Genomic DNA, 27,052 nt, shown 5'->3' on the forward strand with positions numbered 1-27,052 from the left:
TGATTTTTTTTTTTATAACTATATAATAGTCTTTACTGTCACTTTTGATCAATTTAATGCATCCTTGCTGAATAAAAGTATTACTTTGTATATTGAGAAGAACTAGTGTAGTTAGACACTTGACACATTTTGTTTTAAACTTAATATTTGACATTTTAGTATGCTTTTTGTTTTGTTTATAGTTAAATAACGTTAAGCCTTTAGGTGATAACGTAATGATGATACATATGTAGTATAAGTAAATTTCTGTTTTTGCTGTTGCTTTTGTTGATATATTAGTATGTAAAAATGCTAGTTTTTACGTAATTAATTGCGTTGCTTTGGAGAACTTAACTGTTATATGTACATAAATGCATATCTCTATTTTTTTTTTTACCCTGCTTTACAGAGTCTGAATTTCACTTTGCTGAAGTTTCTCAAACCTGTAATTGGGACAAGGGTAATTGATATGCTCTAAACAGCTGTCCGAAAACCAAATAGTAAGAGTGGAGTATTAATGCCTGTTTTGCATAGCATTGTGTTAGCAGTATTTAAATTAGCCAGAAAGACAGAGATTTTCATGGCCTGTGACATGAGTGTGTGCCAGCACATGAGTCTGTGTTTATGCTGGTGCTATGGTGAATGGCTCCGCAGTCTACATGAAAACTGTCATACTTCTGTAATGTCCAGAATCCCATACAGCATTTTAAGAACTATTCGATAACTGCTGTTCCATAATTAAACAGGGAAAACATAGCACTCTTAATTTCTGAGTGCTGTGTTTTCCCTTTTTACATTTTTAAAAGATTACTTTCCCCTTAGTTTTATGTTTTAGCTTCATTGCTTTTAATAGAAATTTGTAATGGATTTTGATTAGTAAGTATTTGCCAAATTATACACCAAGAGACACCAAAATGTTTGGATAATGATTGTAGCATAATCTGCTAGTGATGTTAAAGGAATATTTTATTTATTATTTAAAACCTATTGTCTGTGTACATAATTTGTGCCATGTTGAATACCACAACCTGTAATTTCAACTAATCCCTCAGTTTGTAAAACAAAGAAATGTGTTTACAGTAGTATGCCTACCTACCAGACAAATGGATTGAGGATTTAAAATCTTAAACTGTTATTTTTGTTTGAGGCATTTTAATTATTCAGTAAAAAAGGGATTTGAAAAGATCTAAATCTGGTGGGAATACTTTGAGGTTGGAGAACATTTGGTTATGCATTACAGTCATTTGTTTGTGGAACTCACCGGTATGTAAACTGTGCTTTACAGATAACGTGTCCTTTCCACATACCTGTACCTATGCATGTACCCAGGTTTACTTTTTTAAGCTGATTAAGCCAGGGGTGATTAAGACATGGGATATAACTTTTACAAATATGACTGATAAATGATTATATCACACCAGTAACTACCATAACTATTCTTAGTAAAACTGCTTTAGAACAATATTTATTGTGAAAATCACTAAACAAATTTGAAGTTAAAGGGGACCTATCATGTTAAATTTACTTTTACATGGGGTTTGAATACTGATGTGTCCACAGTGTGTGTAAACAACCAGCCTATAATGGAAAAAATCCACCCACTAATTTTTTTTAATAATCCCCATAAATCAGAAGCAGTGTCTAAAAATGCGCTGTTCCAGGTTTCCGTCACAGTAGGGGCAAGCCCCGCCCATGACTGGTGACAATCTGCCCTATTTGCATAGATCCCGCCCTATTTGCATAGATCCCGCCTTGAGTGAGCCGCACATAGTCCGTCATGTTTACAGTGGTGCTTGAAAGTTTGTGAACCCCTTGCAGAATCTGTGAAAATGTGAATAATTTTAACAAAATAAGAAGGATCATACAAAATGCACGTTATTTTTTATTTAGTACTGTCCTTAATAAGATATTTTACTTAAAAGATGTTTACATATAGTCCACAAGACTGTTTGCGCAGAGGTTGCGTAGGTTTGCGCAGAAATAACTGATAATCGTTTGCACCTTGGAACCTATTTCCGGGAGTGCGTTCTCGAGCCACCAGGCACTGTTTTGTGCGGATGCGCGGCCGGAGCGCGTTGAGGGTTTTCTGTTAGAACGGTGTAATGTTAGCGGCCCCTAAGTTAATAACTGATTGATTCACTTCCGTTGCAAAGATCATTAATCAAAACTAACTTTAGCTGGACAATAACTTTATCCTAGAGCTGCTGTAAAGCCAAAACAATCTCTGTGACTGTAATTTCCTATTATCACTGTAAAGCTGCTTTGAAACAATTCATATTGTTAAAAGCGCTATATAAATGAAGGTGACTTGACTTGACTTGACAAGACAAAAAAAAAGCTGAATTAATAAAAATGACCCCGTTTAAAAGTTTATGTACCCTTGATTCTTCAAGTCGTCTTGTGTCGTTAACTGGGTGATCCACAACAGTTTTTTTTGTTTTGTGATGGTTGTTCTTGAGTCCCTTGTTTGTCCTGAGCAGTTAAACTGCCCAGTGTTCTTCAGAAAAATCATCCAGGTCCCGAAAATTCTTCAGTTTTCCAGCATCTTTGCAAATTTGAACCCTTTCCAGCAGTGACTGTATAATTTTGAGATCCATCTTTTCACACTGAGGACAATTGAGGGACTCAAACACAACTATTAAAAAAGGTTCAAACATTCACTAATGCTCCAGAATGAAACACAATGCATTAAGAGCTGGTGTGGTTTTTTTTTGTTTTTTTTGTGTTTTTTTGTGAAATATCTTATTCAGGACAGTACTAAATAAAAAATAACATGCATTTTGTATGATACCTTTTCACATTTTCACAGATTCTGTAAGGGCACAAGAAACTTTTAAGCACCACTGTATATCCTCGCAATAGCACTAATTGATATAATGTCTGTGTTATTTTGAACATATGCATCTTCCTAGACTCCTGGCATCTGAGCCACAGTGGATGAATTTCATTTATGAATGAAATATGCCTAGGAAATTTGGTAAAGTCTTATGTGTTTGACTTAGACTTTTTCCTGAGTCTCTCCATCTGTGTCCGACTCCGGTTCGGACATAAAAGGCTGAAAGCTACTAACTATTTCTGACATTTTGGCTGTGTGAGATTCTCCAGTTTTGTTGTTGCTGCCAGAGTATCTGAAGCACAAGCTGTAAAGGCTTCGCCCTCTTCTGGAAACGGGGCTGGGAGCAGCAGCTCATTTGCATTTAAAGGTACACACACGAAAAGGCGTGTGTTTGCTCAACCAAATGGGGGCAAATTGGGCATGCTATAATAAATGATCTGTGGGGTATTTTGAGCTGAAACTTCAGACACATTCTGGGGACACCAGATACTTGTATTAAATCTTGTAAAGAGGGGCATAATAGGTCCCCTTTAACTGAATATATTTTTCATCTGGTTGTTACATCTTCAGTATATTATGACAATGTAAAAGCTAGAATAACAGTGTAAATGGGTTTTTACACATGATGTAAAGCTGTCTTTATATTTTAGGAATGGGGTCACTGATTCATCAAGTTTAAGGGTAATTGACATAACTCAAAGAAAAAAATCTGTCCTGAATTACTTATCTACTGTGTTATTTTAGTATTATCTATATACCTTTTAAGTATATAGTAATATTTTTAATTAGCTTTTTTAAAGCTCAATTTTCTGTTTTAGTAATTTTGTTGTGCATTTGTCTTTAATTCGTTTTTTATATATATATATATATATATATATATATATATTTCTATTAAGCTATTATTTGTTTTTGTTTTAGTGATTTTAGTTCTTCAACTTAATTGAAAAATGTTGCCTTGACAACTTATTCAAATCTAATTAAATTTTATAAATTTTTTTCAGTTACCTAAAATGATTGTAATAGTTTTAGTTGGTTCACCACACTGGCCTACAAGTCTTAAGGATGTTTCCACAATGACCCATCCATAGTTGTATTATTGTAAACACATTTCTTATTTGTTTTTATAAACACAAAAAGTCATAAACCGAGTGGTAATCATCAGCCTGACACATGTGAACCATAAATTTACAATAACCCAAAATATTCCTTTTAATGTTTTGAGGTTAAAAGATCATAGTCACAAAAGATGCTATTCAAAGATATTAGGATACACTCACGTTAATGAAATCTTTAATTTCATGATGGTATGTGTATGTGGACATTGTGTTTGTAGTTAAAAGTGCTTCTGCTCAAGGTCTGGCTTTTTTGGAGAGGTTATTTTTGTGCCAGGTGTGTTTTTGGTGGCTTTGCTGTCCTCTAGCTTCAGATGTGGTGAAGGGAAGCTTTATGTGATGGTTAATGAAGTCTACGTGTTCACATTCTCTTGTAAAATCCCCTAACACAGCAACAGACACACACCTACACTTTTCTATTCACACATATGCAACATTGCACAATACACCCCTAGAAACTAGTGATGCACCAAAATGAAAATTCTTGGCTGAAATGGCAACCAAAATTATTATTATTTTAACATATTTTTTTTTTTTTTTTTTTTTGTATAACTGTTAATATTAGATTTTTATAAATTTTATGAATTGTACCTAAACATCTGAATTAAAATAATTAAATAAGAAACAAAAAACAACTTAAAGAGCACTTACCTGTACCACCTGACTGCTGCAGAGTAATTTCGGCGTTGATAGTTTTGCCATTAAACGCACAAATTCGAGTCACAAACCGGTCCGAGTATAACGTCATGGGTTTCTATCTCTTTCAGATTACAGTAGTTATAGCGTGAACGCAGCATAAGCTCTTAGATTTGGTTCAAGAGAAACTGTAAAAGGTGACTACTTGTTCCTGTTGCGGTGCTCAGTGACTGACGTCTGTATAACTCTGCATAGCATGAAACAGGCTGATGACGTGTGATGTATGCGCAAGCAGGGTGCGTGGAGGTATGGAAATACATACGTTGACAGGCAGGTAGGACATCGTATCATTGCATTCGGACCGAGTTCAATGATTAGGCGTACATTTCATGGCCCTACAACTTCCACAGATGGTATACAGTATACATATTAATACATTTAGACCACTTTGTGATTTGCTATCAGGATGTGAAGAGACTTTCAACCAGTATAACAACTTATATGGAACAAATCACCTACTCTGCGTTTAATAATCAACACTCAAATAAAAAAAAGTTTACTGAAAATTTTAATTGCACACAAGGCAGTTTTATATCAACTTTTTAATATTAGAATTATGTTTCTACTCCTATTTGTTGGTGAAATATAAACATTTAAATGAAGGCTGTAAAAACTTTTCAAGACAAATGTAGTCATACATTAAATAATGAAGACATCACTAACAGCTTAAGTAAAAATATAATGAATATGTAATAAAGTGCATATATTTAGCAAAATGCTCTTCTCTAGAGTAATATTTCCTAGCTAACGAAGGAGATATAGACTTTTCTGAATGGTTTTCCGTAGGTAAATGTAATGTTACAGAACATATTGTTTACAAGCTGTTTTATTGAAGTCTTTTCGTGGTTTAAATACTGACTGAGATATTGCATGAGACATAATATATTTCAGTAAGTCATTATATATCTTTCAACATACCTTCTAATGTGAATCATGCTTTTGCTGCTTGAGTTAAATCAGCAAAGTTTAAAAGTTGAGACTTTTTTTTCATATTAAAAGTAACAGCTTATTGCGATTGCACGAAATAGACGCTGAACAGTCAAATTGTGCCATTGGAGAAGCGCTAACTAAACGTCAAATTGTTGTTTCAGACAAATTTTTGGTAGCCGAAATTTTGGTGCATCTCTACTAGAAACAAGTTCATACTCTCCCTCTATCTGTGCTCATCCTCTCTTTCTTCCTCTCTCTCTCTGTCTTGCTGTCTTTAGTGCTCTTATTAACACTCTGTAATATAGGTTAATCTCTCTCTTTAACATACCCGCTCAAATGCCTTGAGGTGCATGTCTGTCTTTTTTTGCACATCCAAAATTATCAACAGACAGGTCAGTTTCCTTAAGTGCTGCCCTATCAGTATCTCTGAACAGCTTAATGCATGTCATGTTTGACTTTTTGTAGGTACTGTATGAGCCTCAGTAATTTGTTAATTTATGAAATTAACTCGCTCTTCCCAAATAAACTAGCATTCAGAGAAACAATAGGTGTTTTAATATTTAAAGACTAAAATGTTCTGCCAGGCTGTTAACTCGCATGTTGTGGTTTTTGTGGTTTGCTGTGGGTTATGTAGAATCTGTGACCAGGACTTTCTTATAGGTTTTGTGAGATCCACCTTCAAAGGTATATTAAAACTTGTGCTGTAAATAATATATAGTAAGCTAATTTTTAAAAGATCATCCTTGTGTATGGATTTTTTATAATTCAATTCTTACTGTAAAGGTAACACAGTAATACAGTAGTTGATGTGTATTAATTCTAGATATATTAGAACTGCACATTTTGCTGCAAGTATATACTTAAGCGTAATGTATACAATAAAACTGTAGGCTATATGAAATAGTAGTTTTTGACTTTACATTAAAAGCATGAGCAGCTGAATAAATAAATATAATACTATATCATTACACTAATGAATTGAACAGTAAAGATCTCATTTTGTAATTGCAGTTCACAATCCAAAGATGTACGGTTGCTTGTTTACATGTTAAATTTTGGATGCATTTAATGCAATGATACAATTAACACCAATATTATATTGACAGTGATAATGATGTTAACCCATTTTTTTTCTTTTTTTTTTTTAACCCCCAAATTCTCCATCTCTCTACTTATCAATTTTTAAACCACCTTTCTTTTCTCTCTAAATCTTGTTCTTTCTCCTTTTTCAACCATTAACTAACCACTTCATACTTAATGTTCTTTTTTTATGTTGTCCGCTTTGCTGCTGCTGCTGTTGTTGTTGTTATTATTAATAACATGCATCATGCTAATGGCTGGTGCTTTTTGTTGTGTTTTCTTAAAACTCCAATCCACCATGTTTCTGATTATGCACGGAATCACTGTCATCCTCATGTTAACTCCATCCCGCACTAACTCAATGTTTTTTTCTCTCCCTGTCTGTCTTTTTTTTTCTTGTTTCACTGTTTTTATCATTTATCTCCTCATTCCCTCTCTTTACATATGGACTTTTCTTCCTTCCTTTCGCTTTGCTTTATTTTCCTCCATCCCTTCTTTACGCTCAACTGGCATCCATGATGGCTCTTCTCTTTTCTGTTGACCCTGCCCCCCTCCCTTTCCACCTTTCCCTTCTCTCTGGGTTGGGTTGGACGTGTTGTGTGTTTGGCTGACAGGTTTCTATGGGCTGGAAGAGTCTGATCTAGATAAAGTATTCCGCTTGCCCACCACCACCTTTATTGGGGGCAATGAGAGTGCTCTGCCCCTCAGGGAGATCATCCGCCGCTTGGAGGTGAGTGAGGACCACAAGGAAGCTAAAACAGCTAAAAAGATCATTTCTTATTTTAATTCACCCCCTCAAAAACTTGTTTTTAATCTTTGAAGAACCGCACTGTCTTGAAAAACAATTTATTCATTTTATTTATTTATTTTAAATTCTATTCCAGTAAATCACAAACAACTAGAAAAGTCATGGGGCCTTTGAATGTTGTTTTTATTTTTTATTTTATGTGATGTCTATCCAAATCACAAGCTTTATATTAAATATTAAATAGTTTTGCTACACAGAAACGACACTCTTGTATACGTTATGCTTACAAATATAATGACTGATTGATTGTTTAAATGTCAATGTAAAATATCAAACCATGTGTACTCAAATGCTACTTTTTAGTCAGTTTTAGTCAGTTCTCAAGTTCACACAGGAGTCCTACATGGGAAACCACAGGTGTAGTTCATCACATTAATTATGAACATGATCCACTAACATTTGAAAACCAGGAAGTGTCACAGGGCATTATTATTTGAAGAGTTGTATAATTTGAAACATGACAAACTTATTTTTGTGAAATGGTTGGGTGCTGTAGTACTGTGTAGTATTTTCTTTCAGTTTGGAATAAAACAATTACTTGTTGCGGAAATGTTGTTTTTCTCAGATGGCATATTGCCAACACATAGGGGTTGAGTTCATGTTCATCAATGACCTGGACCAGTGTCAGTGGATCAGACAGAAGTTTGAGAGGCCTGGAGTCATGCAGTTCAGCCTTGAGGAGAAGCGGACACTGTTGGCTCGCATGGTTCGCTCCACCAGGTACACACACACTCATAAAGGCCAAATGTAAGGGTACGCATTATAGGAATACATGCATTAAATGTTTGCTCAGAATGTTTGCATCAGTCTGAACAGACACAGTCGTCATTATTTAATAAAATGGTTAACGCACCGAATCTTCGCACCAAACGTTTGACTGGTGTGTCACGTGAACCACCGCAGTGTGTACACAGTCTGCCCCGGTTTAGAGACACAATAGCACAGAGAATATCATATGTGTGAGTCAGCACATACCAGAAAACGTATCGGAATAATTTGAATTCTACACAGAATGCTATGTTTTAAAGCATTATGGAGAGGATAAGGAGGAGAAACGGTTAGAGATTAGGAGGAAACTGCGACTTTACCGAACTCAACGGCTCTGGCCAAGCTGTGATATAAACTTAATGCTATTGGCTATTTTTAAAAAGGGGAGGAGTTGTTTGATATGTCCCGCCCTGTCTTCCTGTTTCAGTGCAAACATGTCAACACATTGAATAATGCTGCATGTTTCAAGGCATTTTACTCATTTAACTAATCTAGGGCTGTCACTATCAATTATTTTAGTAATTGGTCAATTCTTTTGACAATTAATTGAGTAATCTGATCATATTTTTGGGTGGTAATAAAAATAGAATAGAATGGAGTGAATACCCTTAAAATGACTTGATACATATGTAATAACAACGAGGCAATAATTAGTTTACACAAAGTATTTAAAGAAATTCATTTGATGGTTTTATTGAACAACACTGTTTATAATATTATGTATATTATATTATGTATTTTAACAATCAACTTATGTACCAATGGGCACCAATCAGGGTGATTGTTGTTGTTACACTTTACAGCATGATCAAATCCTTGTTTAATATTGGCCAAACATTTAATTCAAATGTCCACTTAATCTTTAATTTTTGGCCACTTCTTTTCAAAAGAAATGCTACAGCTGCTGTAATTTCTTCAAGAATATGTGAACATCAAAGCATGCAAACCCAGAGCGAGGGTTTAAACTTTTATTTTGAAATCTTGATGAATACTGATGTATTCTGTGTTATTGTGGGTTTATAAATGCTATATTATGATTTTTGAGATGAGCAAAATCTGCACAGAACCGATCACCAGTGATGACCGTGAAATGTATGCCGATTAGTTCTTTTTTTAGTGTCAATTCTATCATCCTAACGGATTAAAATACTCAAACACATTCAAATAAATTCATTTGTAATCATAACTTCAGTTAAATAATAATAATAATAATAATAAAGTGAATAAACTAGTCTTCATCAACTTTTAACAGAAACCATGATCCTTCTCATAAAAACTTAAAATATAACCTGCATACACAATAGTCAATAGTAAAATTAATTTACATGTTTTGACTGAACAGTTGTTGCATATTTTAATAAAAATGTTGTTTAATATAACTAGTTACTATGCATATTCCAGTACGTTTTAATTGTTATTCTTAAATAAACCCTACATTTCACCAAATTCGTTCAAGTCCTCGGTTCACCCATCCTCATTCTATCAGCACAGCATCAGTTGTCCGTTAGGTTCAGACAGTGCTGTCATAGTATGTGTACTGTTCGCATGCTCAGTATCACCATGCTGAGCACCATGCTCATTGGTTCTTAGCCCATGATTTTCTCACCCTGAAGCCATCCTAGGTGTATATGACATTCTTCTTTCAGACGAATACAATTACTACTTCCGGCAGACGGCCATATGCATCATTTACGGCAAAAGAGTAACCCTTGAACTTGACGCACAACGTAATGACGAACGCAGTTGCCCAGCCCTGTTTGTTTGAACCTCAAGAGGCGTCAATTGCTGTCATTACGTTGTGCGTCAAGTTCAAGGGTTACTCTTTTGGCGTAAATCGCATCGATTTACGCCAAAAGAGTAACCCTTGAACTTGACGCACAACGTAATGACAGCAATTGACGCCTCTCGAGGTCGACAGCCGTCTGCCGGAAACTAGTTATTTTAGTCGTTTTAAGTTATTTTAGTTATTCATGTAAGAAAAATATCCATATTTAAAATGAGCATCGCTTCACTTCAGAAGGCCTTTATTAACCCCTGGAGATTTTTAATCATGAAAAGATGCGCTTTGATGTACTTCCAAAAGCTCAAGCATGTTCGCTTGATGTGTGAGAGAACCAATGAGGTTCATTCTTATGTGTTAAGCAGCACGTTTGAATTTCTGCAAGAACCAATAATGTTCATTCTTGTGTGCTTGAGCAAGTTCGGTTGATAAATTTTAAACCAAAGATACGTTTTTATCTGAATAAATATGGAGCTTATAATATGACAAAATGATTTGAATTTGAATCGTGTAAATTTGAATTATTTGCAAGTGTAATCTAACTAAATTGAATTTTAGGTGGTAGTTTAAATAGTTCTGAATTTGATTTGTTTTAAACGAATATTGAACGTTTGAAATTTAACAAATTGAAATCTTTTTATGGCTGAATTTTATAGACATGTATTTTCAAACAGCTAGTTTTTTTGTTCTGAATTCGTATAGTGCAAATATTCATTTTAAAAAAATACAGATTCAAGTTTTCAAGATGAAGAAATTCGGAACTTCAAATTCAGTTTTCTAAAATTCAAGTTAAAAAATTCAGATCTTACAGAAAGTAGGTCACAGGTCATCCACAGGGAAGAGTAAAGGATCTCAGATAAGTCGAACAGAGCATTTTGGCTGCACTGCAGTAGTTTTCTGCCGCAAACGCGGTGGTGGTTCAAGAGAATCCGTGTATCTTTCGTTCAGTCGTTTTTTTATTTAATATTAAGAGTAGAAAAATGAGAAAACAGCTTGAGTATTAGATTTCTTCTAATATTCTAGTAATAGGCTAATAGTCCGCTGCAGCAGTTGCACGGAGCTTACAAAACGCGTGTATTGCAACTATAGGCTACATTTAATTTTCTCATCAAACAACTAGACTAACGAATGGCTCGGCACAACAGAAGAGCTTAGACAGGGCTTTTTCTCTGTGTAGACCAGCAGTTGGTCTGAATTTGCCTATTTTCTCGACTGTATAGGCTAAGTCACGTTTTATCATGAAATACGCTCTGATTTATTCCAAAGTGACTCAGGCATATATAATGCATTTTAGTGTTAAATAATCTAAATGTTGACTTTCAAAAGTAGGCGCGCCAAGAAGGCTATTCTCTGTATTTTGGTTCATTTTTGGTGAGCGCCAGAAAGATCTAAAGAGACCGAGACGCGCTAAAGCAGCGCATCATGTTGTTTTATTTATTTTTCAATGGCATGATATTTTGTAGTCATTTTGAATGTACACAAATAAAAATATACATTTTACTGTTTCGGATGATGTCATATTATCTGTATGACTATAAATAACAGAGTATTAAGTTATTTCCCAGCAGTGGAACAAATCCAAGTGATGGCGCTCGCGCATCGCGCTCTCACACAACATAGCCTAGTATCAGTTCTGGCGTTGCTTCATATCGCAGACTGTTCATTATCAAAATGAAACACAGTCAACCAAACATATAAAAAGTTATTCTGCATAATTTAATTGGTCTGTTGTACAATATAAAGGGCAAGCTGTGCCACACACAGTCCCACTCCAAACATTTCCCTTGCTGTGAAGACGCTGATTTAGCCTATAGGCTACGTGTATTTTGGGACTCGACTGAAGTATGAAGCCTTCTTTATATTAATAGTTAGCATCCACATGTTACATTGCAATGAAAACTTTTGACTGAATGAGAGATGCGCGACCGTTTCGATTTAAATAAATTTGTTTAGGCTTGGCGTTTATAAAGGGCACAATATAGGCTATTTTTATAGTCTGTAGCCTATATATTATTTTATTATAGCCTAGCCTACATACTTATTTTTCATTCTTGTTGTTTTTTGCATTCATTTGTCATAAGGGAAAGTAAAATAGGCAACACATAGCCTACATGTTAATAGTGTTTATCATGTAAATGCTGTATTTTATTTACAGGTCTTTTACACTATTGCTGAATAGGCTAATATATAAAAAAATACAAATAATTATGACGCCTTTCTCTCTCAACATGATCCGGTGTGACTTGCACTCATGTGCATGCGACTTATTTTCTGGCAAATACGGTCAGTTAAAAAATGTTGCTCTATTGTTACAAAATGCATAGAGTGGAGACCATTTGGGCAAAAAAACGAATAAACCAAAAAAAAAAACATATTGTGTTCATTACCCCCACCCACATTTGGGCTTAATCACTGTTATTATTAGGAAATGTATTTAGGTGTAGACAAAATCAGTTATGTTTATTTATAAATATGAACGTACCTTGCATTTCCCGGACACTAGCCGTTAGTCTACTTCTTTGGCCTATTTTTTTTTGCTGGCCAGTTCTCAAAATCTGTGTGGAAAAGCTGCGGAGCGCGGAGAGAACGCACAATGGCTTTGCTTTGGAAGTTTTTTTTTGGAAGGTTTTTTTTTGAAAGTTTAGTTGCCAGAGAAAATAACACACCGTTTTGTTTAACATCAATTGATACTCAATATTAATTAAATAAATAAATATAATGTCAGAGAATGCACAAAGCGCATCCTTTTGAGATGTAAATTATAATAAATTTTAATAAAACATACAAGGCCTACATCATAAAACTCAGAAGATTATGTATTTTAATATATTATATTATAATACAAATAAAAAGGCGTCATACTTCAGTCGAGTCCCAAAATACACGTATAGGCTAAATCAGAGTCTTTACAGCAAGGGAAATGTTTGGAATAACAAGTAGGACTGTGTGCGGCACAGCTTGCCCTTCATATTGTACAACAGACCAATTAAATTATGCAGAATAACTTTTTATATGTTTGGTTGACTGTGTTTCATTTTGATAATGAACAGTCTGCGATATGAAGCAACGCCAGAACTGATACTAGGCTATGTTGTGTGAGAGCGCGATGCGCGAGCGCCATCACTTGGATTTGTTCCACTGCTGGGAAATAACTTAATACTCTGTTATTTATAGTCATACAGATAATGACATCATCCGAAACAGTAAAATGTATATTTTTATTTGTGTACATTCAAAATGACTACAAAATATCATGCCATTGAAAAATAAATAAAACAACATGATGCGCTGCTTTAGCGCGTCTCGGTCTCTTTAGATCTTTCTGGCGCTCACCAAAAATGAACCAAAATACAGAGAATAGCCTTCTTGGCGCGCCTACTTTTGAAAGTCAACATTTAGATTATTTAACATTAAATGCATTATATATGCCTGAGTCACTTTGGAATAAATCAGAGCGTATTTCATGATAAAACGTGACTTAGCCTATACAGTCGAGAAAATAGGCAAATTCAGACCAACTGCTGGTCTACACAGAGAAAAAGCCCTGTCTAAGCTCTTCTGTTGTGCCGAGCCATTCGTTAGTCTAGTTGTTTGATGAGAAAATTAAATGTAGCCTATAGTTGCAATACACGCGTTTTGTAAGCTCCGTGCAACTGCTGCAGCGGACTATTATTACTAGAATATTAGAAGAAATCTAATACTCAAGCTGTTTTCTCATTTTTCTACTCTTAATATTAAATAAAAAAACGACTGAACGAAAGATACACGGATTCTCTTGAACCACCACCGCGTTTGCGGCAGAAAACTAGTGCAGCCAAAATGCTCTGTTCGACTTATCTGAGATCCTTTACTCTTCCCTGTGGATGACCTGTGACCTACTTTCTGTAAGATCTGAATTTTTGAACTTGAATTTTAGAAAACTGAATTTGAAGTTCCGAATTTCTTCATCTTGAAAACTTGAATCTGTATTTTTTTAAACTGAATATTTGCACTATACGAATTCAGAACAAAAAAACTAGCTGTTTGAAAATACATGTCTATAAAATTCAGCCATAAAAACATTTCAATTTGTTAAATTTCAAACGTTCAACATTCGTTTAAAACAAATCAAATTCAGAACTATTTAAACTACCACCTAAAATTCAATTTAGTTAGATTACACTTGCAAATAATTCAAATTTACACAATTCAAATTCAAATCATTTTGTCATATTATAAGCTCCATAAATAAAAGCCTAAATTCAATCTGTTCATCATATAACGCGACTTGTCTCTTCAGACAATTTGGATTAAACCGTTCGATTTATATGGATTAGTTTTATGATCTCTTTTATGAAAGTTTTTTTTTTTTTTTTTTTTAAGCGTCCAAAGTGGTAGTTGTGTAGCTGCTAATGGACCAGTGGTTCTCAAGCCTCATGCGGCCCACCAAATGCCGACCACATTTAAAAAATACATTCTAGTTTTACAAAAAAATTTTTAAAATTTTTTTTTATGTAATTAAAATGGATTAAAAAATATATAAGTTTGAACTGTTTTTTTTTTTTTTTGTCATATAAAATAATTTTGGTGATCATATATTATTTCAGACATTTCCAGACCTACTATGTAGCTACTACTGCAATTATGATGCAAGAGGGAGGGGAAATGATATTGATTAAAGAATACAAGGGCACAATTTTGATTTCATGGTGCCCTTAAAAAGATGTTGTTTAAACCCATATTTGATGTTTATTGCAACTCTGTAATATATTACACATACTGATTTCTGCAGGTTTGAGGAGTTCCTGCAGAGGAAATGGTCATCTGAGAAGCGCTTTGGGCTGGAGGGCTGTGAGAGTCTGATCCCTGCGCTCAAAACCATCATTGATAAATCCAGCAAGAATGGAGTAGATGCTGTCATCATGGGAATGCCTCACAGGTAGAAGAGGAGATGCTAATTTATAGAGGGGGAAATGGAAAACAACTGATATTACAGTGACTACATGCTGTTCTGGTGATTTATGGAATCAATTACAAACTCTCTTTCTGTCTGTCACTCTGTCACTGTAGAGGACGTCTGAATGTGCTTGCCAATGTAATCCGTAAGGAACTGGAGCAGATTTTCTGTCAGTTTGACTCTAAATTGGAAGCTGCTGATGAGGTCAGTGACATTTTTGTCTATATACACTTTGTTGGAATCTCATGAACTTATAGTATGTTTGTTCTGATGATTGTGTTGGTACCTGTAACAGGGTTCAGGAGATGTCAAGTACCACTTGGGCATGTACCACAGGAGGATAAATCGTGTGACTGACAGGAATATTACCTTGTCATTGGTTGCCAACCCTTCCCATTTAGAAGCGGTGAACCCAGTGGTGCAGGGCAAGACTAAGGCAGATCAGTTCTACTGTGGAGACACAGATGGCAATCGGGTGAGATGTAAACTGCATCAATCTAGTGCTGTGACAATGCGGTCATATACTTTACCATTCAAAAGTTTGGGGTAGGTAAAATTATTCTCTTATGCACCCGAAGGCTGCATTTATTTAATAAAAAAATACAGTAAAACGGTATTATTGTAAAATATTATTACAAATTAAAATAACTTTTTAAAATGTTTTGTTTTTTAATTTTCAAGATCCATTACTCAATCCTTCAGAAAACATTCTAATATGCTGATTTGATGTTCAACCGGCATGTGCGGGGGGGGTGGTTGGTGTTTTAAGCCCCCAACGGCACCTTCCAGGCAGCGAGGGGATGGGTAGGTTTAAGGTTGAGGGTAGGGTTAGCTGCCTCTAAGGAGCCATTGGGGGCTTAAAACACCATCGAGCTGCGGGGGGAGTGGGGTGGCTAATATGACAATGTGTACAAAACAGTTATGAATTGTTCAAAAGTTGGAAAATTCCTGTTTATTTTTACATTATCTCCCGTCAGACAGCCATAACGCGTTGCTACAGGCTTTGCGTCTCGCTTCGGACTTTACTGACAGATTGCGATGCACCGATATCGTTTTTTCATAAACGACCCAATACCATTGACCCAACGTCCTTGTGTAGAAATTTGTGTTCATACATATTTTTTAGAGTTCAATTAATAAAGCAGGTTGTCTAAATAAGCATATAGCTTATTAAAAGTAAAGTTAAAGTGAAAGTTAAAAAAAGTAAGTAAAAGTGCTCATTAAAAGTTAATCTTGAAAAACACTAATAATCAGAAGCAGTGGCTGACAGCTGAGATTCGTGCCCTACTTAGGGCAAGAGATGCTGCCTTCAGGTCAGGAGATTGAGGGCTCCTCAAATCATCAAGGGCTCAGCTCTCCAAGGCCATCAGGAAAGCAAAACGCATGTATGCACAGAAGATACACAACCACTTCTGTGACGCCAAGGACCCCAGACGCATGTGGCAACAGACTACAAAGTTACAACACAGGCCAACAACAATGACGCCCACCTTCCTGACAAGCTATTGACAAGTTTGAAGCCCTGAACATGTAACATGCAGGCATACAAGTCCACACCCACCCCTGAAGAGCTGGCGCTGCATGACCTAGCTGACGTGAGGAGGACATTATCCAGAGTCGACCCATGCAAAGCTGCAGGTCCAGACAATATACCAGGGAGAGTGCTCAGGGACTGTCATGACCAGCTAGCAGGTGTCCTTACAGACATCTATAACAGCTCCCTGAGTCAGGCTGTGGTCCCTGCGAGCTTCAAAAAGACCACCATCATTCCAGTGCTGAAGAAGTCAGCAGTGACATGTCTCAATGACTACCGCCCTGTAGCACTGGACCCCCTGTAGTTTGCATACCGTCCCAATCGCTCTACTGACGATGCCATCTCCCACACCCTGCACTCTGCCTTATCACATCTGGACACTAAGGACACATACGTCAGAATGCTGTTCATTGATTTCAGCTCCACATTCAATACTATCATCCCCCAGCAGCTAGTAAGGAAACTCTCACTGCTGGACCACAGCACCCCAACCTGCAACTGGATTCTGGACTTCCTGACAGAGAGACTACAGTCAGGGCGCATCGGCAGCAGAACTTCAGGTGCCATCACTCTGAGCACAGGTGCCCCCCAAGGATGTGTGCTCAGCCCACTGCTGTTCATGTTGCTCACCCACGACTGCACTACCAAGTCTGAATCCAACCTTATTAAGTTTGCGGATTATACAACTGTAGTGTGCCTCATCAGCGACAACAACAAAGCAGGATACAGAGAGGAGGTGGAACAACTGTTAAGCTGGTGCCACAACAATTTATCTCTTAATGTAGATAAAACAAAGGAGATGGTTAGTGACTTCCGCAGAAGGCAAGCCGACCACCGGCCACGTCATCAGTGGTTCTGAGGTGGAGAGAGTCAGAAGTACAAAGTTCCTTGGTGTGCACATTTTTGACGACCTCACCTGGTCCATCAACACCAGCTCTGTAATGTACTTCCTGCGAAGACTGAAAAAAGCCAGGCTCCCGCCATCCATCCTCACCACCTTCTACAGAGGAACTGTGGAGAGCATCCTGACCAGCTTGCATCACTGTGTGGTTTGGGAATTGCAAAGCACTCGAACGCAAGTCCCTGTAGCGCAGAGGTCTTCAATCCTGCTCCTGGAGAGCCATTGTCCTGCAAAGTTTAGTTCCAACCCTATCAAACACGCCTGAATCAGCTCATCAAGCACTTCAGAATCGCTTGAGTATTCAAAGGCAGGTGTGCTGAAGCAGGTTGGAACTAAACTCTGCAGGACAGTGGCTCTCCAGGAGCAGGATTGAAGACCTCTGCTGTAGCGCATAGTGAGGTCAGCTGAAAAGATCATAGGGGTCTCCCTCCCACCCATCCAAAACATCTTCCGGACACGCTGTGTGCGCAGAGCCTCTGCCTTTGTAAAGGACCCCTCCCACCCCTCACACAGTGTTTGTGTCCCTTTACCATCAGGCAGGAGGTTATGCAGCATCAGGACCCACACTGCAAGGTTCTGTAATAGCTTTTTCCCCCAAGCTGTTAGAGCCCTGAATACCTTGGTGCCATCCAACTTTCATCCCCATAATTCGTTTGCCCCCCAATGACAAAGGACTTAAGAACACACAAATGACTGTGTGCCGTCACTTTAAATGGACAATGGGCATTAAAATGCACAATTGTGCACCGACACTAGGGTGGTCCTTATTTTTAAAGTTTCCCATTGTCATGCTCTTAACCCTTTAAATTGTTCCTTTATATAAGAAAATACAGCATGTCAATTTTTATGGCAGTAACATAATAATTACTGGTAGCTCAATAGCTTTAAACTTTCTGAGATTTTGATGATTTTCGTAAAAACAGATCATTTGAATTGGTATTGTACCTGGCTAGTAAAATTCCCAAAAAAATCTCCATAAAAGCATCTAATGCACCATATATTCCTAAATATGTATTTTAGATACATATCTCAGTTTACTTATTGTAGAAACTAAATCCAAATTAATCCATCCATGACCCGGTTTAGCAGATTTACCTTTCCTGGTGGAATCAATACATATTTCTATTGATGATCACCTTGGTTATTGTTTGGGTTTAGAGCAAAATTTTTGGCTTAAATTACATTACGTTCCTTGAAATTGACCCGGAATTTTGGCTGAATCAAGCAGATTATCAGGAGGCACAGGCAACCATACATGCAATGAAAGTAGTCAATGATCACGCCGAGAGAGGAGTGGCTCTGATTCAAGAATACAATGGCTATCTCACACACTCTGAAGAACAATTGCAGTTTCTCCTTCATGTGGTGGAAGATCACCGACGGATCTATCCAGACTGCAAAAAGTCAACACTGGCTGCTGAGCATCAGAAATGAGGGATTGTTGAAAATGTTGTGCTTTTTTTGAGATTGATGTCATTGTTGTCATGTCAGTGTTGCTCTGATTTCAATAAAATGTAGTTCATTTGCAGCAACTTTTAATATTACTTGCATATCACAATAACGCCACACAGCTTAACATAGGCAATCTTCCACATGATTGAGCTACCTCTAAATATCATTTTTTTTGTCAACATTTTTGCATATTTCTAAGTTAAAAGGAACAGTTTAAGAGGTTAAGACACTAACATTTTGCAAAAAAAATAAAAATTGGACTTGATAAGGACCACCCTAACCGACACTTTATTGGCTTCTGCTCTGGTTACATTGCACTATTTACTGGCTATTGCACTTTTTTTTTTTGCACTATTTTACTGTTTACTGTGTATTGTTTACTGTTGCTATTGAAGGATAACAAATTTTAAGAATCTATTTCAAATATGCTTCCATACATAACATCACGGTAAAGAATATTGTATTTAGCTTTTAAGGTTAAGATGATGATATCACACGAATGATTCTGCTCAACAAAGTTGCAATTCCTGTTTTCACTGAGACTCTCACCTTTTGTTCTGCAAATGGCTTTCGGAGCCCAAGAATCGTTAGGTTGATTGGATTAGCTGACTTTCACCTTTTGTCTTTAATGGCTCTGGGATGGCTCTTGGAACCGGAGTTCCTGGCCAGTATCAGCATTTGAATAGTTACGCTGATTCAATTGGACTGGTAGCACTCTCAGAGCAGGGTGTGTTCCTACTTCATTTGCATGCTTTGTTCAGAGTCTCCGCCTCTATGTAATACCTCCCCCTTGGAATGTATATAACTACAATCATGGGCGTCAGTTTGGTTTGAAATGTGCTGGGGACAGAGACCCATTCGGAAGTGCATTTTCAGAAGTGCTTGGTACAATGACGCATTCATTTTTTTCTCTTTCGCGCAGGTCATGTTTTGAAAGACGATGTCCTGTAGCTCAGGCACGGCCCCACTTTTCAACAGGCCCCCCCAAAAAAAAAAAAAAAAATGTTTTTTACTATAGGTTATTCTAATTTTGTCAAGAATTATAAAAAATCGTCAATAAGCTCATAATTTGTGCTAAAATAGTCTAAATGTTTAGTTTTAAAAAACATTTTAAAAAGCTGGTTATATTTTGATGTTTCTGCGCAAGTTCAGCAGACAGTGGTTCGGGTTTGTTCCGATCAGAGCTTGTGCGCATTTCTGAATATTCCGCTCCGCTCGCTCATTCCGCTCAGGGTCGCTCGCTCAACCCAGAATGGCCTGCAGGTTCGAAAATATGTGGAATAAGGGCTGCCTCCGACTAAAGTTTTTTTTTTTCTAGTCGACTAGTAGTTGTTCATTTAAGCCATTAGTGGACAAATCGCCCCTTTATATTAATTTAATTACTTGTATAGCCTACAGGATAATGAGCGTTTACTTAATATAGCCACACTCAAGCACACGACCGCACGCATAAAGCTTGCTACAAAGAACCGGTAAAAGTAATGATTATGAATGTGTCTAAATTCAAGGAGACATTGAGTTGTTTATTAATAAACTGGTGTTTTCTGTGTCACTGCAAAGATGAAGTTGACGATGCGGACTCGCCATGAACGCCAGAGAGAAATGCACATTTCGGATTACATAATCAGAGAGTAGCCTATTTCTTTTGGTTTTGAATATTTTCGTTTAAAAGTAGACATTTCAAGCTTTCTATAATAGATAGCCTATTTTTCTCAAATCTGTGAGGCACAAGCTGAGTTTCGGCGCCCTCCAGTTCACGTGCAATGCAAGTGATTGTGCCGGCGCCTTATTACATTGTCTGCTATATATTTGCTTCTTATTTATTAAATACAGGCAATTGGTTGATAAAACATTGATAAAAATTAAGATACAATTTATACAAAACGAAAATCTTTTAAAAAGAGTCTTTCTACAAAACAAAACTTAATGAAGTGGTCAAAATCATGTTTTACCCACTCCATGTCTCCAGACATATTGCGCATCTCATGATGCATCATATCTTTATCATGCTGCATGTTCACTTTCATAATCAACATTGATTAAATTAAAAAACATAATGACGTCACATATTTTCCAACCCAGAAAGATTAGGTTAAATAGTGATTGGATAACGTTTTTAATTTAAGGCCCACCCACAATTGGTCTGGCCCATCCAAAACTGGAATCCTGGCCGTGCCTGCTGTAGCTTACTAATGTAAATAAATAAAAATGTATACAAAAATGTGATGTCCGACTCGTTTTATGAAGAAGAAAGCCTTAAGTTTTCAAAAAGCATTAGACATATGACCCACTCTTCTGCTTCTGCAAGTAGGCTACCTTATACGCTGAGTTTCGATTCATTTATGGTCTCTGTGAAAGTTTTAAAGCAGTCTTTTAGTGCCGCTTTCAGAGCGCTCACGTGCGTAACCGAGACACGTTGTTTTTCCCCTCATAAATGCGAAAACGAAAAATAAAATTTATATTATAATAGATTTTTGTTGGGTGAGACAATACCAAATATCTCTCTCATATTGCTCCTCATAACCACTGAAAACGGTCAAAAAACCGAACCAAAAGTCAAATAATTATGGACAGAAGTTAAAAGTGGTGGGTACAAAATGACATGACGAAATCTGGTGGGTACGCGTCCCCCCCCGAAATCGACGCCTATGACTACAATGCATACTGTATTAGATTTAGATTGTTGGATGACTGCAGCCACGTACAGCGAAGTTCTCAATAAAGAATAACTTCTGTTTGAACGCGATCCCAACGTCTCCTGGTCTGCTTTGAAGAAGGAAAAAGTTTCCAACACTATGTATTGTATTGTGCGTATCATGTGAATGGTTGAGGGCTGTGTTGTACTGTCTATTGTCGGATGTTGTGATCTGTTGTTGTTTATTCTTGTATTGGTTATGCACCTCGGTCTGTACGAAACAAAATTTCTTTCAGCTGTATACATGTATACGGAAGAATGACAATAAAGCTTGACTTGACTTGATCATTTAATATCACTGTAAATTTAAGCAAACATTAATATCCATAACCCTAACCCTAACCCCTTCGCCTACCCCTAACTCTTCGCCTACCCCTAACCCTTGCCCCTTGAAACAGAGTGTCAAGGCGTAGGGGTGAAAATATTCCCCTAAGAAATGGGACACCACTACAACACCGTTACATGTCATTATACATCGTCGCTAGCGCCTACGTCACAGGAGATGCGCCAATGTTTATCACAAACTTCCAAGATGCCGTCGTCAGCTGTAGTCTTGCGTGAGTTATAGCTATTTTTTGTATTGAAATCTTCGTTTCAAGGGCTATCTGGCCCTTCCCCTTACCCCTACCCCTCCAACCAAAAGAGAATTGAGACAGCCCTACCCCTTCACGTGCACACGCAAAACGGAGGGGTAGGGCCAAGGGGTGAATTGGGATTGGCCCTTAATGCCCAAATTCATCTGTAGATCTTAAACGATTGATTTTAGTATTTTATTTTTTATTTATTTAAACAAAATAGTTTAGACAACTGTCCATTTATTGGTCATAACCAATAAATAGGGCTAATTCTGTAGCAATGAGAATTTTAATATCTGAACATCCTTAGTACTTTTAGGATGTATTGTAAATGGATCAGTTATGATGAGCTCAGATCGAACCATCTGCTGTGTTTTTGTTTTAGGTGATGTCCATTCACATCCATGGTGACGCTGCATTCGCAGGTCAGGGCATTGTCTATGAAACCTTCCATCTGAGCGATCTGCCCTCCTACACCACACATGGCACTGTACATGTGGTTGTCAACAACCAGGTATTTGTGCACAAACAATTCCACGCTTGATGTAACATCCCCCACCAAATATCCTCTTAACACACCTCTGCTTCTCTTTCTCAGATTGGTTTCACCACAGATCCTCGTATGGCGCGTTCCTCGCCATATCCCACTGATGTTGCCCGTGTGGTCAATGCCCCCATATTCCACGTCAACGCAGACGATCCTGAAGCTGTGATGTACGTGTGCGATGTGGCTGCAGAGTGGAGAGCCACCTTCCACAAAGATGTGGTGGTGGATCTGGTGAGAGAGTGTCTTTTATACACTTTTATAATTTATTGTCATGTTTTGGGAGTTTGTGACGTCAGTAAGGTAAATTACTTCTTTCCATTAGGTATGTTATCGCCGTATGGGCCACAACGAGATGGATGAGCCGATGTTCACCCAGCCACTGATGTACAAACAGATCAAGAAGCAGAAAGGAGTTCTTCAGAAATATGCTGAGAAGCTCATTGCTGAAGGTGCCGTCTCACGACAAGAGTATGAGGTCAGTCAGTCCTGCCCAGATCCAAGTAGCTGCCCAGTATCTTCAGAGGTCTATATAAAGTTTTTCTCATCTCTGTCCATAGGAAGAGATTGCCAAGTACGACAAAATTTGTGAGGAAGCTCATGCTCGCTCAAAGGATGAGAAGATCCTCCACATCAAGCACTGGCTGGACTCCCCCTGGCCAGGTGTGTATGAACATATGTTTTTGAATTAAAAAGAATTAAAAAGAATCGCATCCTTGAATTATGAAATCAAGGTAAAAATATTAAAGTAAATAAAACATACAGAGATGATTCCTTCACAATAAGATTTATAACATGAATTTACAAAATAAGTTTGAATTTCCATTTTATCTCGACCTTAAGTGATTTATTAAACCTTAAAAAAAAGGAAATAATATCTTTACACATTTATCTTTGGTTGCATCTTCCTGTCACCATCTGGAAGTGGGCGGTTCAGAATGAGTTGCAATATGTACTAGACTTTGTTGATAGTCAAAAAAAAAAAGCATTTTGTTGCTGCTTCATGTGGATATAAGAGCATATTCATTGTGTTTGGTGTGCAGGTTTTTTTACTCTGGATGGCCAGCCCAAGAGTATGAGCTACCCGTCCACCGGTCTGCCAGAGGAGGAACTTACCAACATTGGACAAGTGGCGTCATCAGTACCCGTAGAGGATTTTACAATTCATGGAGGTTAGACATACGGAAATATGATATATCTCAATAATGAACATGCGGTATTGTTATCGTGGGCACTTTAAAATACCATGAAGAATTATTCAGATTTTTAGAATGGATTTTAAGAATACTTTTCCATCAACCGCTTAAAATGTACAATACTGCTTGTATGCTGCGTCAAAAAATAGGCATGCCACTGATGTAAACAAGCTCAACATGCATGAGCAGCATGGTGGAACGAGTGGAGGAGACACACTGAATGAAAATGCACTTTCACTCTCTGACAGCAGATGGCGCTTAAGGAACAGCAGAAATGCAGCCATTACCTCTGTAACCCCGTAAACAAAGCAGTCCTGCTACTTTGGCCCTGACCCAAATGGCACACTTCATACACACTTTCGGTCTTGTGGACTTACTATGGCTGCCACGTGCGTGTGTCCCAGGGTCCCCGCGGATCCTTAAAGTCTTAAATTAGATTATTCAAATTTAAGGCCATAAAAAGTCTTAAGTCTTATTTTAACTTATGAAAAGTCTTAAATTTTAGATGACTCTTTGACTTAGACGTATCTAAATGCTTTCCAAATAAAAACTATCTAATTAGCTTACGTATTCTTTTTTATTATTCTATTTTTGTGGATTTGCTTGTTCACTTGACAATTCGCGTCATTCGCTGCAGCATATACATCTGTCTCCTGTACGCAAAAGGTGGAGAGGAGGAGTAGAAAATGGGTAATGTTCAATTTTAAATTAATTCTTTATGTGTGCGTAGGGGTGTGCGATTATATATATTGTCTATGATGATATTGTAATCATTGTTTTAACTATGTACGAGGCAATACGAGCTGACATCGCATTTGTCTCTCGTGCTTTCACGGTTTGATGTGTGGAGTTATTGGTATGTCCCCAAATGTGTTTTTGTCTTATATTTATATCATATTATCACATGTTGTATTACAATATCAGATGAGCAAGAGTGCTGTTGTCCCGTGCACAATTGCAAATGTGATACTTATTTTATACAACAGTTAAATTAACAATAAGTTAACATTGTGAGTTACTATTTAGACACAATATTTTCAATATTGTTTGTTTTCCATTTACTTCGCCAACGAGAATTTCAAAATGAAACTAGCAGAGTCTCCATGCAACAGACAGCGATAATTTTTTTGACTGAAATTGAAGAGTCAGTTGCTTCTTTCCTGAATGAATCAGCCGTTTGCTTTGAACAAATCGGTTGAATGAATGACTCCTTCAACTCACTTATTAAGACACTTGCCACCACCTACTGGCGGTTTTAGTTTCATATTTAAAGTACCCTTTAATTAAAATGTTAAAATTAGAAATCATTTCATATTTAAATATTGAATAATAATAAAAAAAACACAATCTCATAGCTTTATTTATGCAATTGTAAATGGAGTGTAAATATATTGATGCCAGTTCTGATGCTGCTTCTGTGTCACCTCTGTACTGCAAGGATGGATTTTAGTTTAATGATTTAATGATTTGATAATTTGACTGGTAACAGTTGGACTGTTTTATTATTCTAATAGAATTTAACTTAAATGTTAGAATTTGACATAAAGGTGATTCATACCTCCTAATAAGTTTTGGAAAAAAAATCTAGGGGGTTAAAATGCCCCTGGAAATCAATTTAAGGTGGCAAATATTGTCCCTTAATAAAAATATATATTTGTCACTGCTTTGAACTGACCACCGCATAGAATATGAAAAATATGCATATCTTCGTGAGTCTGCTGTCAACAACAGGCCTAAACCAGCCATGATACCAGTACAAAAACACAAACAGTAAAATATCATCTAATTATTATCAAGAAAACTTTGAAAATATCAAGATATATTTTTGTCAATATTGCACACCCCTTATGTAAGAACTATAAAAAGTTCTTAAAAAGCCTTAAATTTGACTTTAAAAAGTGTGCGGCAACCCTGGTGTCCGTTAAGTCCATGGCTGTCCCATTTTATCATTTTAGGTCTCAGAAGGGTGCTCGCTTTGTGGTTGGTATGCGCCCTTGATGCGCACTTTTGCCGAGCCTGCACTGATGCAAACTCCGCAGCAGAATTCTTCCTGACAGTCAAATTGGTGTTACGTCACGAAAGTGCGGACTCGTAGGAAGACTGCGAGAGCTTAGTGTGCCATTTGGGACAGAGCCTTTCTATTTCAGTCATTTAGATGTTTGTATTCGCAATGGTGTCCATCACCATGCCAAAAACTTAAACACTTAAAGACTTAATAGGCCATTTATTTTCCAAATTAAACATTTTTACTTTTTAATCTGGACTACAACATGCCCTAGATATTGATTGAAAATGTAACACTTTACATTAAGGCTCCATTAGTTAACATTAGTTAATTTATTAGTTAACATTAACTAACAATAAAATACTACTAAAGCATTGATTGATCTCAGTTAATGTTAGTTTCAACATTTAATAATATATTGAGCTAACAATCAGTTGTATTTTTGGAATACTTGATTCTGATTGGTCAATCACACCATCCAGCGATATGTTATTCCCAGATAACAACCGCTGAAAACAGATAACACAGGCTCATCCGGGTTACTGAAGTCAGTAGCACTACATTTCTTCGTTGAAGTTTTGCAATTGGTGAGCTAATAAAATATTGAAACTCAGTCAAATCAATATTTTGTGTACAGTTATTTAATTATGCCTCGCTCTCGTTTCATACAAGCGCAGCTGCAGCAATTTTGTGACTATTGTTTTGTACACTGTTGGATTATAAGATACAAACAGTTTAATCTGAAATCAATATCTCCATAATTATTTATGTGGCGAAATGTTGCGTTATAAGTGGTATACCGTATCTCTTAAATGTCTGTCTAGTTTGAACTTGCCGCGCTAGCAACTGCTCTTTTCGTGGAAGCTTTGCGTTTAAAGACCTAATAAAATATTTCAACTCACATCAATATTTCGTGTCTAATTATTTACTTATGTAGCAAGTAGCCGTGTAATAAGCGGGATAATGTACATCCAGCCTGTTGTTATCTCAGAATAAACCCCCTTCAGGCTGATGCAAGATCCCTCCGCTTCACGTCGGGGTCCTCATCACCCTGTTGGGGGTTTATTCTGAGATAACAACCGGCTCGATGTACATTATCCCTTACATAAAATACTTCTAAAGCATTGATTAATCTCAGTAAATGTTAGTTTCAACATTTAATAATGTGTTGAGCTAACAATGATCAGTTGTATTTATTTATTTTTAACCAACGTTATCAAAGAAT

The 27,052-nt window shown here is 36.8% G+C and overlaps 1 protein-coding gene and 2 long non-coding RNA genes across 5 annotated transcripts in view; 2 read left to right on the top strand and 1 right to left on the bottom strand.

Annotated features, from left to right (window-relative positions):
* LOC309512298 overlaps positions 1 to 439 on the bottom strand; it is a 30,521-nt gene extending 30,082 nt beyond the window's left edge. Inside the window, exon 1 of the long non-coding RNA XR_014210947.1 lies at positions 20 to 439. This is a non-coding gene — a long non-coding RNA (uncharacterized lncRNA). The remainder of the gene's footprint in view (positions 1 to 19) is intronic.
* ogdha (oxoglutarate dehydrogenase a) overlaps positions 1 to 27,052 on the top strand; it is a 70,193-nt gene that overhangs the window by 35,885 nt on the left and 7,256 nt on the right. For 2 of the 3 annotated variants that reach the window (XM_082187729.1, XM_082187728.1), the window contains exons 5-14: positions 7,248 to 7,363; positions 8,007 to 8,161; positions 14,761 to 14,907; positions 15,039 to 15,129; positions 15,221 to 15,400; positions 22,468 to 22,596; positions 22,681 to 22,860; positions 22,952 to 23,104; positions 23,187 to 23,289; positions 23,670 to 23,798. In XM_082187729.1, the coding sequence (XP_082043855.1) occupies positions 7,248 to 7,363; positions 8,007 to 8,161; positions 14,761 to 14,907; positions 15,039 to 15,129; positions 15,221 to 15,400; positions 22,468 to 22,596; positions 22,681 to 22,860; positions 22,952 to 23,104; positions 23,187 to 23,289; positions 23,670 to 23,798 (1,383 nt within the window). Of the gene's footprint in view, positions 1 to 388; positions 440 to 7,247; positions 7,364 to 8,006; positions 8,162 to 14,760; positions 14,908 to 15,038; positions 15,130 to 15,220; positions 15,401 to 22,467; positions 22,597 to 22,680; positions 22,861 to 22,951; positions 23,105 to 23,186; positions 23,290 to 23,669; positions 23,799 to 27,052 lie in introns of all 3 variants that reach the window. The other variant, XM_082187727.1, reaches the window with a different exon arrangement.
* Positions 15,407 to 18,755, top strand: LOC309512304. The gene is made up of 2 exons (XR_014210953.1): positions 15,407 to 15,666; positions 15,799 to 18,755. It is a non-coding gene; the product is annotated as an uncharacterized lncRNA (long non-coding RNA).

Source organism: Leuciscus leuciscus, assembly GCF_965113295.1.
Source record: "Leuciscus leuciscus genome assembly, chromosome: 13".
Lineage (NCBI taxonomy): Eukaryota > Metazoa > Chordata > Actinopteri > Cypriniformes > Leuciscidae > Leuciscus > Leuciscus leuciscus.